General features: G+C 40.7%; 1 protein-coding gene and 1 long non-coding RNA gene across 4 annotated transcripts in view; both read left to right on the forward strand.

Moving 5' to 3' along the window:
• The window catches only part of LOC135261300 (anthrax toxin receptor 1-like), a 39,632-nt gene extending 34,951 nt beyond the window's left edge, over positions 1 to 4,681 (forward strand). For all 3 annotated transcript variants that reach the window (XM_064347463.1, XM_064347462.1, XM_064347461.1), the window contains one exon: positions 2,007 to 4,681. In XM_064347463.1, the coding sequence (XP_064203533.1) occupies positions 2,007 to 2,426 (420 nt within the window). In that variant the 3' untranslated portion in view covers positions 2,427 to 4,681. The remainder of the gene's footprint in view (positions 1 to 2,006) is intronic.
• Positions 4,682 to 12,815: 8,134 nt separating this feature from the next.
• On the forward strand, positions 12,816 to 14,467 carry LOC135261304 (uncharacterized). The gene is made up of 2 exons (XR_010331870.1): positions 12,816 to 13,654; positions 13,953 to 14,467. It is a non-coding gene; the product is annotated as an uncharacterized LOC135261304 (long non-coding RNA).
• The last annotated feature ends 81 nt before the right edge of the window (positions 14,468 to 14,548 follow it).

A 14,548-nucleotide genomic window follows, 5' to 3' on the forward strand; every position in this document is an offset into this window, starting at 1 on the left:
TCCTTTGTAAACTTATGCTGCCATGGATTCATTTTCCTAATTGCATGCAGAGGGGGCAGTTTGAGATTGGATGTGTGTCCTTCAATTCATTTGTGTTATCACCAAGGCTTGCTGTATCACAAATATAATGATAAAACCATGATTCCAGAATAATCTTCAGGGCTTTCTGTGGGTGAATTTAGATCCATCTTCCAAAAACATGCATTCACCAGTAAAATACACTGCCAGATATCCTTATGTAATCCCTGAGGTGTGCAAAACAACCAGCCCAGTGAGCAAATGAACACTTGTCCCATCAACACACAATGAGACAAATACATGTGTATGTGAAATGTTTGTGACTGCACACACTTCATTTTTAAATGTCAGTACTCTTAAAAACATCTGGTGCTGCAATCTGTAGTAGGTTCTACTGAGGATAGATGGAGTTTTTTTATATGTGTCTGGATAATTTATCACACGTCCCGTCAAAATGGCAGGCCAGTCTCTCTGGTCCTGTGTTTCAGGGTGACTCTTGGTACCCCTGGATTCTTGGCAGAGCAACAGGGTGACTTTTGTCAGAGGACAGTGTTTTTCCTTTGTTCTCATCTTTGTTGCTTTATTCTAAGGACGTCTTTCACCCATTTTCCCTGCACTGTTTGCAGGCGTACAGCCCAGGCAAGCGAACTAGCAGGTTGCAACATTACTGTCCCTTTGAGTTCTCCATGGCTCCTGTAGCCAAGCCCAATGGCCTTACCTTGCCTCTCAGATCTGGCCATGTGTCAGTGTGTGTTTATGTGTGCATCAGTTTAGCAGTATGCAAGATGCACACACCATAGTCTGCAGGACCCTTCCAAGGCACTATTCCAAGAGAATATTTTACCAGCTTGTTTAATACCTCTGAATGTAAACTGCCCAACCCATTTTATCATTTGCAGTGATAGGTCCCTCATTACATTTCTGTTTCCACTCATTATATCTTAATTATTACACCAGGCTGGCCTGTGAAAAGTGGACTTCCTCTCTACAGCCAGATTCCTCCTGATTTCTTCTCATTGGGGAGCTTACTCTTGCCAGAATTTGAGTGTTTTTCTTCACACTAGGGAGTTTTATTTTACCTCTATTGCTTGCTTTTTGGGGGTTCAGGCATGCTATTTTGCCCAATTTTATTTTGTATTTTCCCTGTATAGCATCTTTGTGACAGTGTCTGCAGAAAAAGTGCTATACAAATAAAATTGAATTGAATTGAATTGAAATATATACTGTACCAGGGGTTGGTAACAGATATTTAGGGGTGGGGAAAGTGCTCCTCAGCTGCCTGTCTCTCTCTTCATCTCAACTCTGTGTTCTGCCTCTGCACACAGCTGTAATTGGCCCTGCTGAAATCTGTGCTTATCACACATGAATGTATGACTCAGTCAGTAGGGATTTTTGTGAACCTGAACACCCCAATAAAACATGACCTATTTGGAGCAGTCTTGGCCTTAAGTCATTTTTATCAGTTGGACCTTATTAGCAACAAGTAGGGACTGGCCACTTGCATTGATTAAGCAGAAATCATACACATCCTTGCTGTGGTTTGCTTTCTGGTAACAATATGCTGGGCTATTCTGGTATATCTAGCCAATAGACTGATTATGTTTGGTCAAATTACATAAATTTACCCCAACCATAATTTGGCTGAGTAGGAAAAAACACATTCAGTTTTGGGAAATGGATCTGGATCTTCAGAAGGAAGACATTCTGCTATTGACTGATGAGCTATTTTTGAGAAAAAGTTTTGAGCCAATGCAAGACTACTGGTGGTTGGCTGATGGCAGTAACCAACGTTGTACCAGTTGTTCGTCAATGGTAACCATCCCCCACCATGTCCAGGAATAATCAGCAGTGGGCCAACCGGGTTATGTGTACAGGGATACAGTACAAAATTAACCTCCATTTGTGATAGGTCATTACTTTGTTTTTTGGCACAGGTAAAGTGTCTGTTTCAGTTGGTGAACACTCTCTCTCTCTCTCTCTCATTGCAGGGCCGCTGCATCAACTTCACCAGAGGGAAATCCAACACAGCCCCTCGTTACCCGTTCTACAACCATCATTCCACTCCTATTTATAGCCCCCCGCAAAACTGCAGCCCTCCCCCTCCCCAAGGCATGCTTCCTCCCTCCCCTCGCAGCTCTACCGCGTCCCCTTCCCCTTCCCCTTCCACCACTTCCACATTGCCCCCGCTGCCTCCCACACCCCCTCCTCTTTCTATCACCCCGCCCCCTTATACTCCTCCCCCAACCCGTGCCCTGCCTCCAACTTCCCTATATCTGCCCGCACCCCCAGCTCCACCGTCACCTCCCCCTCCTGCATCTCCGATGGGTTCCCTACCCCCTCTCCCTCTGTCACCGCCCCCTAGCCGTGCCCCTCCCCCTGCCCGCCCTCCACCACGCCCTTCTCTGTAGAGTCACAGAGTTAACTGAAGTGGGAGGGACGAGAGCTTCCTGGGACTGTCCAGCTCAAAAGTGTCAACTGAAGCTAGGCTACAGCTAAGCTACCCGAATGTCCCTCCCCCTGTTGCCCCAACCTCCCCCCACCTCCCATCCCTGACTGTTCTCTCACTTTCAACTCCCAGTCAAACCACTCCAGCTAAGCTTTACACATGACTTCAGCTACACGAACAACCAGCTGAGAAGCTTGCTGCAAGAAAAAAAGGACAATAACAGTGAGCAATTTGCTGTTTTGCTTTTTTTTGGGAGAAAATCATTTGCTGTAAAGCATGGACTAAGCATAAAATGATGTGCGTTTGGCTGCTCCAAGAATTCACACCGCAAAAACACTCAGAAACACCCATAAGCCTGGTTTTGGCCCTTTAGACCACCAAGATCAAACTCAACTCCATGCACAGCCAGGATGAATAAGGACTTTGCATCTGGACAATCTTCTTTGTCTCCATCTTCTTCTACTGGTGTGCGACACCATATTTGCTTTTGATTCCGATGCTTTCCTGAAATGCATCGTTTTAAAGTCGCAAGGGCATTATGAGTTAGTTTGGAGGGCCTTGAAAGGAAGGAATTTTTGTAAGTGCATGTGGTGGCATCATTATGGGTGTCTCCTGTTTATTTGTTTCCATAGTGACCTCCATGTGAGAACCCTTGCTCAGGGAGGAATAATCGAGGATACATACCGACGGTACACATCGCACCAAGCAGCCAGGGTTTGAGATTGAAGTGAGCCGAATAGAGCAAAATACAGACCAGCAATCTTACAGACCTGAGACTGAACCTTTCCTCTCTCGAGGTGCACAGGTTTCCGATGACCATGGAGTGGCTTACAGTTGATCAGTGTCAGATTGCCTATTACTGTTACGAAGAGCCATAACGACCAGAACCGATGACAGTTTCGGTACGAGAACATACTACAGGGTAGGAATTAGCAGGTGAACTTCTGGGAAGCAGACCTGTCGCTCTTTCGCATTGCACAGTAATTGCCAAAGAGAAGAGACTTTATGTGGCCTATATCCTGGTTGTCAATACAAGTAAACTGCACACAGTTTCGTTCATGACATTAGTAAGATGAGGACTGGGTCAAGAATGCCAAAGAAAGGCAATAAAACTGCAGAACCTCTTTCAGGAGAAGTGTGCTGTTTGAGGATGCTGTGTAAACCCATCAGAAAGAGTTTATTTTGCAGTATCGGTGCGTGAATGTTTGTGTGTATGTGTATGCCTGGTTCTTAGCATTTATTGAATCATTTTATATATGTATAAATATAAATGTATACATTTCACTTTTACATTCTTCCATTGTTCATTTACCATCAGATATCTTTATAATTTGATCACTACAAGTGATGCAGTGGACCATAAAGAACAAAAACTTATTAAACTTGTATAAGAATTCTCATGCGTACGTATGTCACCAGAGATAATAAGCAGTCCAGAGTTTTGCGATCAACAGTGTATTGTTTCTTTGTTTTTTTTGTTTTTTGTTGTTGTTCTTGATGTTTATTTGTACATATTTTACATCAGTGATCTTAAATGAAAGGCTGTCTGTCCTTTTCATCATGGCTTGGGCTTTGTTCATTGTCAGTGTCCTCATAGTATAAATTATTGTTAAGCCAACAACATCTTTTGGCCTTATATTGTTGTACTTGTAATTCTGCTTCAGTGTGCTTGTAAAAGTTGCATGCCTTATTGTTATTGATGCTATGGCCTTTGAATCAATGTGGTAAAGAAATCAAGCCCTTTGTCAGCTGAATAGACCTTGGCCCTTGAATCAGGAGGTTTTGGGTCAGTGTTTTAACCCTTTCTCATTCTCATTCTCAAAGGTTCAAACCCAATCAAATGAGCAACAGTATTAGTCATGATGGTTGGACTCAAGCAATAAGAAACTGGGGTCACACTTTACACAAAGTATATTGAGCATCAGCCTTCACAGAGAATGTAGAACACCTTCGTTAATATGTAACAGCATAATTGTAAATCATTTCTAAGAAACAATAATTTATGAAAGATATGTATTTTTTAATGTTATTCTTAAATGCGACATGCTTTTGTGTAACTTAAGATCCATCCTCTGAACAAAATAACTGCACAAATGCGCATACATTTTGAAAGTTGTGTCATGGTCATGATTGTTTTGCATTATACATACGAGAATATACATACTTTGTGCATAGTGTGACCAAAACTGGAGTGCAATAAATCAACAAATGCTGTCAGACCCCAGTGTGGTACTTCAAGGTAAAAATCGACCCCCAGAGATGTGAAGCCAGAGATAAAGTGTTTTGTTATGTCTTGCTTTTGACCCCTCCCCCCTTCCCCCCCTCCCCCGCCTGCTGCAGTGTGTTCACTCATATGGCAATATAAGTTTGCTTACATAGTGTCTAATAAAGTTTAAAACAACTAGGAGTCCTAATGTGCACAGTCTTCATAGTGCTCTTTACCAGAATAGGACTGAAACGTAATCAAGGCCCCCAAACTGTGGCATGCTATGAAATTTGACATGCATATCAATAGCAATGCTAAAAAGGTAAAATCCACAGCTATACTAAAACTAACTTTAGATTCTGTTTTTTTTAGATGCAATGTGAGATATTTACCACATTTTTAACCACAAAATTCAAACACCTTCTTCAAATTATCTTCTTTATTACACATTTAAATATGTCAGACAATTGAAATACTCATGTGATGTGACCTTGAGGAGCCAATATAATATTGAAAATTGGTTAAATACTTTAAACCATTTCATACTGAAATCTGACTGTCTCACAGGGTTTGACACTTGATATTGGAAAATGAAAGCTAAAATAATGAAGGAATTACCGCTTCTCCTTTCCTGGTGGCAAAAAGCACACATTGAGTTGACCTTATGAGCCAAAAGCAGCATGCAGGGTTTTATCGGACACTGACTACTGACAGAAGTGGGCACACTGGGAAACATTAACCTGTAGACCTGTGTAAAAAGGCAGACAGGGAAAACATAGCACTTTACAGCACTGTAAAAATAAAAGAGCACCAAAACCACCACGGTCGCCTAGTGAGAACCATTGTCGGTTGTAATACTCCTAGACTCGAGTGTGCAGTTCTTGAGGGAAAGATAAAGTCGTTATTTCAGTGCTTTGTTTAATCTATAACCTTGCAATATGGCAGTTTGGTGTATCTTACACTTCTGTCTGTGTCACTGTGCCTTTTGATCGTGCCTGAACAATAGCTAGATGCTTCCATATCTCCATTTTGCAGACCATTTTTATCCCTTCAGTTGAGAAGTGATTCAGTCCAGAGCCTCCACCTATTCCCAACTGGGAGATAGGAGATGCGCTCACAGAAAGCTGACTTTTCAGAAGGAGTTCATGAAGCGTATTCTGTGCCTCTAAAGGTCTTCTAGCTTGAAAACATAGCAGACAGTAGTTTCGATGAGCTCAGATAAATATATTGATCACTTTAATTAATTGACAGAAAAAAGAATAATATAATTTCAGAGGTCTCCTACGGTCTTTCTTGCCCACCTAAAGGCACCAGTATACTCAAAACGAAGCACAGCATTTTGTTTGAAACAACCTATTACAAACATGAGTGTCTTTTCAGCTGGTACGGCGCAGTGTGTGCGTGTCCACAAGCAGTTTGCAAAAGTTTCCTGGCCTCCCCCTGCTTGCAGTTGGTCCATCTAAATATGACACGATTGGTTACATCACAGTTGACTGGCCAGGGGTCAGAGTTCAACTTTATTTTCCTGTTCATTTCATCAATGTACTGTCCTGTCACAGGCTGTGTCTAGATGGGACATGGGAGATTTTAGGAAGTGTACTTTTCAATAGATTCACCACGATAGAAGAATTAAATTGTGCCTTATTCCTCCTTCCAGGGAGAAAGTTTCACCTCATTTGTTAGCCAAACTTAGGATAAATCATTTGGACAGAAAGGACCCTTGGACCCATGCCTTTTCTTTCCCTGGTTGACAGTGCAGCTATTGAAGCTGAATTGAAATAAAAATATATATACAGTAATTCTGCTTTATATTATTTTAGCAATGCAATTTTTGTATGCTCTGTTTCCAATAATGTTCTCTTGAAGGCAAAATGCATGAGTTTCCCATGATGCACCAAAGCAATTAAATGCACCAGCCTATCAATGCATTTACTTGTATTTTTTACTAGCGGCACCTATCCACTGATTTTTAAAAAAACTTGTAGCACTTGTTACTGTCTCTACATTTTTGTGTGTTATTTTAATAATTTGCCACTGAGTATGAAAATTCCTTGAACACTACACATCTTTAACAAATATTTTCCATGAAAAACACCCAGCCTTAATGATTGCTTGATGGCTTAATCTGTACCATTTGATAATTTCCTGTTTGGGGAGCTGAAATAGTGTGATTCTTGTTGCAAATATTTAGTATGCTTTCAAGGCTGTGATGGCCTGATTTATATCTACTCTTTAAAGACAGAGAATTTTTATGCAAAAAACAACCAATATTACTTGTGTGAAATTTAGCCAGTTTGACGAAATATATAATCAGCGACATATATCTTTGTCTGTTATTTGCACAGTCCTCCCTCCTTAAATGCATATACACCTGTTTGGCACACATGATGTCTCTGGGGCAAAAAGCAACATATCTGTGCCTGAAACAAATTGCAAAGGCTTAGCACATATGGCCTTAAATGTATTAAAACACATACTGTATTTACCTGTATGTCCAACTATTTATGATGGACTATAGCCTTACACAAGAATGTCAGAAATATTGATAAATGTCCTTCCATCTCATTTAAACCCTTCCTGTTTCAAAAGCATGCTATTACTTGCCAAAGGTTAACGCAAGAAATTTTCTAAGCACCAGCAAGGAAGTTCACTGTGTTAACTACTATACCAGACAGCAATATCATGTAGCGGAATGCATTATTTCCATGTTGTGGATATCCTGAAAGGACAACCGAGGTAGAAGTATGCAGAGGACAAAAACAGGGCAAAACCAAAAACCTAAACGCGCGTTATCTGTGCTGTTCTTCTTTATGCAGTACCTATTAATAAGATGAAAACAGGACTGGACCAAAAGCTTTTATGTGACAGAGGGGGCCCTTTAAGACGAGCCAGTCAGAAGAATTACCCCCTGCATTTCACAAAGAGACTCCTAATCCCCCAAATCCTGCTGCAGTTCCTCAAAATACTTTATACTTATGAAATCTACCATTATCGAATTCCCTGAAAAACAAATACCATGAAAGGAGTTCTTTTAGGCTCTCTCTTGTGTACGATGATCAAAAAACATTTCTTCTTTTTATCACTGACCGGGTAAATTTAGTTGAAAGGGTAAAAACACTTTTTGAACACTTTTTTGTAAACATGTTTAATGATTTTATGTTATGTAAATACAGGAAATGGTGTCTACACCTGGATCATGTACATCTCATTCCTGGAATCTACAATGTGTATTTCCTTTTTTTTTATTTCTCATCCCCGCCTTCTAAATTGATTTCTTCACCTATTTTTTAATTAATATTAAAACCTTATTGTTAAGATGATAAAAAAATTACACAGTTGTATGAACACATTTTGTCTGTTTTGAAAATCTCCTGAAAAATGGACATGAAAAATAACTTTCTGGAATTCAAGTCAGGAGAAACCGAGTTCAATGGGTTTATAAACTAGTGTTACTTTACATATGGGCTCGATGGAGCCAAATAATGCTGCTGAGATTGTTAAAGAGCACAATAGACTGACTCTGCATGAAACACGCCGTCCTCTTTCTCCAGACAGGGAGAGGAAAATCACTTCCCCAGCTAAGTGTGGCTAAGCTAATGACCTCCAGATGGCTATACGTTAAGTTATGTCACGCGCACAAGAGCGGTGAGGTATCACGGAAAATATTGAAGCTCATCCCATCCTCAGGAAATGCGGACAGGCTCTGGTGAAGATGTGCCAGGATTAATTTTACATGACATAATCAGTCTCTGGGGGCAGGAGAGGGGACAGGGGAGAGATCCGGGCTATCCAGCAGTTTGGAGAAGGGTTCGGTCATGCTCCTGCTGCAGGAATTTACCCTTGGTGCACAGCCCAGCCTGACAGGACGTGTGAGGGAAGGAAAAAAGACAACTTAAGACGAAGAAGTGTGTCCTGGTTTTCTTCAAGGTCCAAGTGTTCCAGTATGCTTTGTTTGAGGGTTTGAGTTGCCACATGGGCACCCAGTGTCAGGGACAGCCTGTGGGTCTGAGAGTCCTATTGTGTGGGATTCCCCCAGAGCCATTTCCTGCTAAGCAGTGCCATTGTGGCAATTTACCACCTCAGCTATGTGTGAGGGCCATCATGTTTGCTCTACTCACTTCAGTCATGTGCAAAATACAAGAAATGTACTGGAAGGAATTCTGTATTTTTATTTGCTAACCCCGAGAAGCCATTACGGCTCAGATTGTTTGTGTTATTTTAGTGTCCAAATAACGGACTCACAGGTAGCCAACTATCATCAGTCACTCCTGACTGCTTCTGCTTGTGTCCCCACAATGCCGGCCTGCCAATACACAGACAGGGCTGCATGAGACAGAATCAATGCCATCACTTCGGGATTACAACTTAATCACTTTTTCCTGAAGGAGCTGAATTGGCCTCATTTTGTATTATCATTTTTAAAAAACAGAATTCGGCCTTCTAGGAAATCCTTGACTTTAGTTCCAACCATTCAAAGTTAGTGATGAAGAGGCAACCATATTCAATGTGATTATGGCTGCCAGAAGAATTCACAAACTTCAAGCCAAAGTTATACCAGAATATTGTGTTTCTGTGTGATGAACAGCTCTTAAAATGAGTGTTTTCCTGTTTTGAGGCTCCTTGTTTTAGTGGTTTTTGGGCTTCTGGCTAAATGAGCCTATTGACCTGATTGATTGTGGTCAAACCACTAAAAAGTTTCTAGATCAGTGTAGATGTATGGGTGCTGAGTTTGCGATAAAAGTTTACAAGCAGTGGACGTAGGTGAAGGAACGGGCTGACACGGGGTGTCAGGACATTGTATTGCAGCCAGGAACTGAGAGCTGGGGTGATACAGTCCATTCCCTGACCCACTTTCAGCTTCTGCCAAGAAGTTACGCATCCAGAGCTATGAAGCACTTTCTCCAAGTCTCCTTCGCAAGCCAAGCTGCTAGCAGAAAGCACAAGAAACAGGACTCCACTTTAAGAAGCCTATTTCAGAATGGAAATCTTTTTAAAATTTTAATTGCCCTACAAGTGACAAGGGAGGCCAAATCCAGAATGATTGCTCCTCACCAGGGCGGCGTCAAAACGCAGTTAATGTTTTCAAAGGCGAAGCTGTTTTGAGCTGAACTGAACATGATTTCCTGGTGTTTTTCTCCATTTTAGAAGTTTGGGCTTTTGGAAGAGACAGTACTCAGGCAGGGATAGACCTGGCATGCTGTGTTACTCATGTTGGGCCTTGGTACAGTATTTTACTCCTCTTGGAGCAATAACATATTTCAGACAGGGAAGCTGCATTTGGAAGTAAGCTTGGAAAAATCTAAAATCTAAAATAGAAATAGTTTTTAAAAGGTGTTTTCCCTAATGCTTATTTAAACATTTGAGCCATAGATATAATTGCCTGCATTTTTGCAGGATGGTAACCTGTATGTATTTTGACATCTTCTCTTTGTTCCTTGTTCCTCTGACTGTGTTTCAAATTCACTGGTTGCCATGTGCAATGTTGCCATATACCATATCTATGCATCTGAAGATCAACGAATGCCGCAAAGTGGTGCATATTCCTTTTTAAAATGATTGCCAATATAACTACATTAAACAAGGGCAACATTGACATTGCAACATGTTATGTACTTGTTAGATCTCTTGTTACACATATATACTTCAAAGAACCCAACATAACTGTAATGAATTGGAAAGAAAACACTGAGCAAAGACGTTGTGACTCGTAATTTGTTTACTGGCTTCCAGAAAACCTTTTTTTTTTAAATAGGCCATACACAGGCTGAATGCTGGCAATAAAGAGAGTAATGAAGGAACTCAAAGATGGACTGGATAAATGCCTTCTACTATGGAAAACTATGGAAAGTACTTATTTTAGAAAGTTCCACTGATGGTACAACAATCAAAAAAGAAAGAATGGAACCAAAATGAACATGATATTATCAGGACTTTAAAGATACAGATGGCTCCCTGCTTGCCTGCTTAAGGAAAAATCTCATATTACACTAGAAACACCATTAAGAACTCTGTCTCCAAAAAAAAATCAGCTAATGGTTTAAGTGCACTGAATCCTGGAAGCAGACTAACTGTCAGGCATACTCCAACAGTTATAAAAGTCAACCGTCCAACACTCTGGGATTGAAGCCCTAACAGGCACACCCTAGCAAGCACGAAAGCAACCAAGCTGATAAAAACAAATGCTCCCTTTTCTGATGCAACTCACTGTTGGAAATAACTGCACAGCCCTCAACTGCCCGAGCAATAAAGTTCATAAATAAGGTCCATCCTCTATGCTTACAGCCCACCCACTTCACAGAATAATTTTGAGTGGTTATGGCATATGGCTTATCTGAATCCATATGGTACATATATAGTTTTCCTATGGACATTTCCACTACCCCAGTACTTCAGCTCACATACTCTGCAATGTAAATGGTTTATTTAATCTTTTCACCAAGCTTATAAATACTGACTTAGAGCAGACCACTTCACTGCAGCCACAATAGATTTTATAACAAACCATAGCTTCTACTGCTCCACCAACCTCCAAGAAATAACATTGTTTACCCACCACTGAGATTTTCTCTCCTTGTGCATTTGAGAGTAAGAGGAGATCAGAGTACATGCTATTATCCTCTTCTTTCAAGTGGCGGCAGGAACCAGGCTACACAAGCTGTCAGTCGAAACCTTTGCACAACCAAAAATATGGTATGAGCATTTCAGGTAATGACACAGAACAGCCCCAAATGCAGTTGTGGACCCTATCAGGCTGAAACAGGCTTGGGGAAAAATAAAGAAAGATACGAGAAAGCAGGCCAAAACCATTACCACCTCACCCACAAAAATCCAGTCCTTTGCATTCTCTTTGCTAAAAGTATGAAATCTATAAATTTGCATAAAATGGTTTCAGTCCACCTTTTGCAAGAGCAGATTTTTTTTTAAATCAAGATATTTCTGTCGTGAAATTTTATACTTCAGCTTGACTTTTTATTTCATATGGAAAATATTTAGATATATATCTGAATATATACTTCAACATTACCTGAAAGCTGAAACTATTAAATATATGCAAATTTGTATTTTTTGGTTCAATATTCTCTCGCGTTTGCGTAGCAACTAAAAAAAGAACACACGTCTTTGCGGGTCACTCAAGTCCATGATTGTTTTCTCAATGTCACCATACTTCATGTAAAGAACTTGGTAAATACAGAAAATGCAATGAAGCTGTTTAAGTACATTATGTATTTTTACGGAGAAACTATTAAACAAACCTAGAGAGAAGCATTTGTGTGTTCCAGTAAGAAGACAATTAGTAAGGGCGAATGGTTTGCGTTAAAACACACAGGCTGCTAATTGGCTGGCATATGGTAGTCATGTTCTTTCATTGGGAGTAAATTAAGGACCTGAGGGCAATGCAAATATTCGCTCATGCTGCTTTGTGCAGTTTGTATTTTTTTATCATATGAAAATATTGACTATAAATCTGCATTCAATAAGCTCATGGCTGCCAGTCATTGGAGATCTAAACCAGGCACTGAAAATTTGAGAAAATATGAAATATTAAATACAATCATTTATGTATGATTTTTAAGATGAATACACTGACAAAAAATATATATTGTAATGGATGCTGTCATTAAATTGAACCATACGAAATAATAATTGTATGTACTCGATTTAGTTGTTCCAGTGTTTTTGTTTAAAGGCAGAAGGTTGCACATACAAGGTTACACACTACAAGGTTGTGTAAATGAACTAATTATAAAATGTAATTATGCAAGACATTATTGATCATTTGTAAGGGCAACAATATGATAACAATCATTAATAGCAGTTATCGTGTATAGTTATCATAAAGCTGTGACCAATAAAAAGTGAGTTCAACAGGCTACATACTATACAGTCTTGAAATGGTAGTCATGGGAAATGATTTCCATGGGTAGAATGTTGTAGGAAACGGTTTCTGGTATTAACCCACAAGTGTGGCATAATGATTCTGTTAAGCACAGCTATGGTATTCATGTAGTGTCTTTCAAAGAGGAGTATTTACATAGGATCAAGATTCCAATGGATAAGGTTACAATATAGGAAGAAGAAATCTGATCCAAGATCAGCACTCCTACAGCGATGCATAAAATACAGGCTCTATTCTAATGAGAAACTCTTTTCACCTGTACCTACTCAAGCAATCACAAGCCATGACTGTGGTGTCACTGGTGTCTTATTAGTTAATGATCTCGTTATCTAATCAAGAGGGAGTGATCGCTGTGCATGGCAGCCAATCACCACAAGCAGTGGGAGGGATGAAAAGCTGAGAGGTTTTAAATACCTGGATTTTGGGCATTGTCATTTTTTCTCAGGTGAGCCTGCAGCCAAGACATATCCAGCCAAAGCCAGTTCCACTCAGGCTTTGGGGGCAGGCTGCTTTGATCTTGTGCTTAGGGGCCACCTGCTTTGGAATCTCACAGCCATAGATCTAAAATGACATCAGCTGCCTTGTTAGATTTACACAGGTGACCAGTTTCATTCTCCCAGGGATGATTACCCTTAGAAGAAGGCTGAGACGCATCCTTTTGACAGTACTCACTCTGGGCAAATTGTCAAGGACAACCCTTTTGGCAGCGCTTTCTCTAGGCAGAAGATCAAGATCCATCCTCTCTGCACTCCTTTTTGTTTGCAGGAAGTCCAGGCCAGTCCTGTTCACAGTGCACCGCCTCTGCAAAAGGTCAAGACTTAGCCTACCTGTGGCGATTGCTCTCTGCAGGACAGCTAAATGGATCCTAGGAGCTCTGCTTTCTGTCTGTCGGAGATCAACACCCATCATTTCTGCAGCTGTCCGTCTATCCAGAAGATCCAAACCAATCCTGTTGGCACTGCTCTCTGTCATCAGAAGATCCAAGCCCATCCTTTCCATGATGCTGTGGTTCTGCAGAAGGTCCAAGCCCACTGCCTGGGCCCTGTTTGGTTTCAGCAAGGGGTTGAGACGCTTGTTGGTGGTTGCTGTAAGTAAATGCTTTTGGCTAATGCTAGTAGTAGGGATTGCATTTGCCTGTCACTCGAAGACTGTGAATTCTGTGATGGTTGCATTAAGGAGAAGATCATGGCCATTTCTCAAAGCCATCTTTGCCTTAAACGAATGCTCTGGACCCATGCTTGACATTATACTGGCTCTGAGTAAATGCCCGGCACCTGTATTTGAGGCTATCCGTGCTCTTAGCAAATGTGCAGCCCTACTGCTTTCAACCACACTAGCTTTGAATAAATGTTCTTGGCTAACATTGACAGCCGTTGTTTCGCTAGGTGGATGTTCAGAACCCATGCGGGCAACTGTTGCTGCACTCAGCCAAATCGCTCGGTCAAAGATTTTAGCAGAAATTCTGGGACAATACTTTGAGACACCTCAGCTGTCAACAAGTGAGGCTTTGACTCAGTGTTACCAATCAGTGCAGATGGTCACTGTGGCTCTCAGTCAGTGCTCTTCCTCAGCACTGTCTGCCATTTTGGCTCTTTGTAGATGTGCCATTCCAATGATCTGTGCCATTATGTCTCTCTGTAGGAGCTATGGGCCTATTGTATCAGTTGTGGTTGCTTTGAGCCAGTGTTTAATAGAAGTGTTCTCTACAATTTTGGAACTCTACAAATCTTGTTTGTGAGACTCAACCATTCTTGGAGTTGCTCAAGGCTGAATATTTCTGTAACACTCCGTGCAACTTGAATTTTATGTACATTTTTATCTTGTTACAATTTTATAGCTTTTATTTTTCATCTGTTTTTTAACCATTTCAGTATAATAAAGGTATTATGTGCTTTTTCAATTTTGTATAAAGGTGAATTTTCTGAACATTTGAAAATCCCATGGAGAAGCATCGGTGGTCAAGCACTGCTTACAATTAAAT

The sequence above is a fragment of the Anguilla rostrata genome, chromosome 8 (genome assembly GCF_018555375.3).
Source record: "Anguilla rostrata isolate EN2019 chromosome 8, ASM1855537v3, whole genome shotgun sequence".
Classification (NCBI taxonomy): domain Eukaryota; kingdom Metazoa; phylum Chordata; class Actinopteri; order Anguilliformes; family Anguillidae; genus Anguilla; species Anguilla rostrata.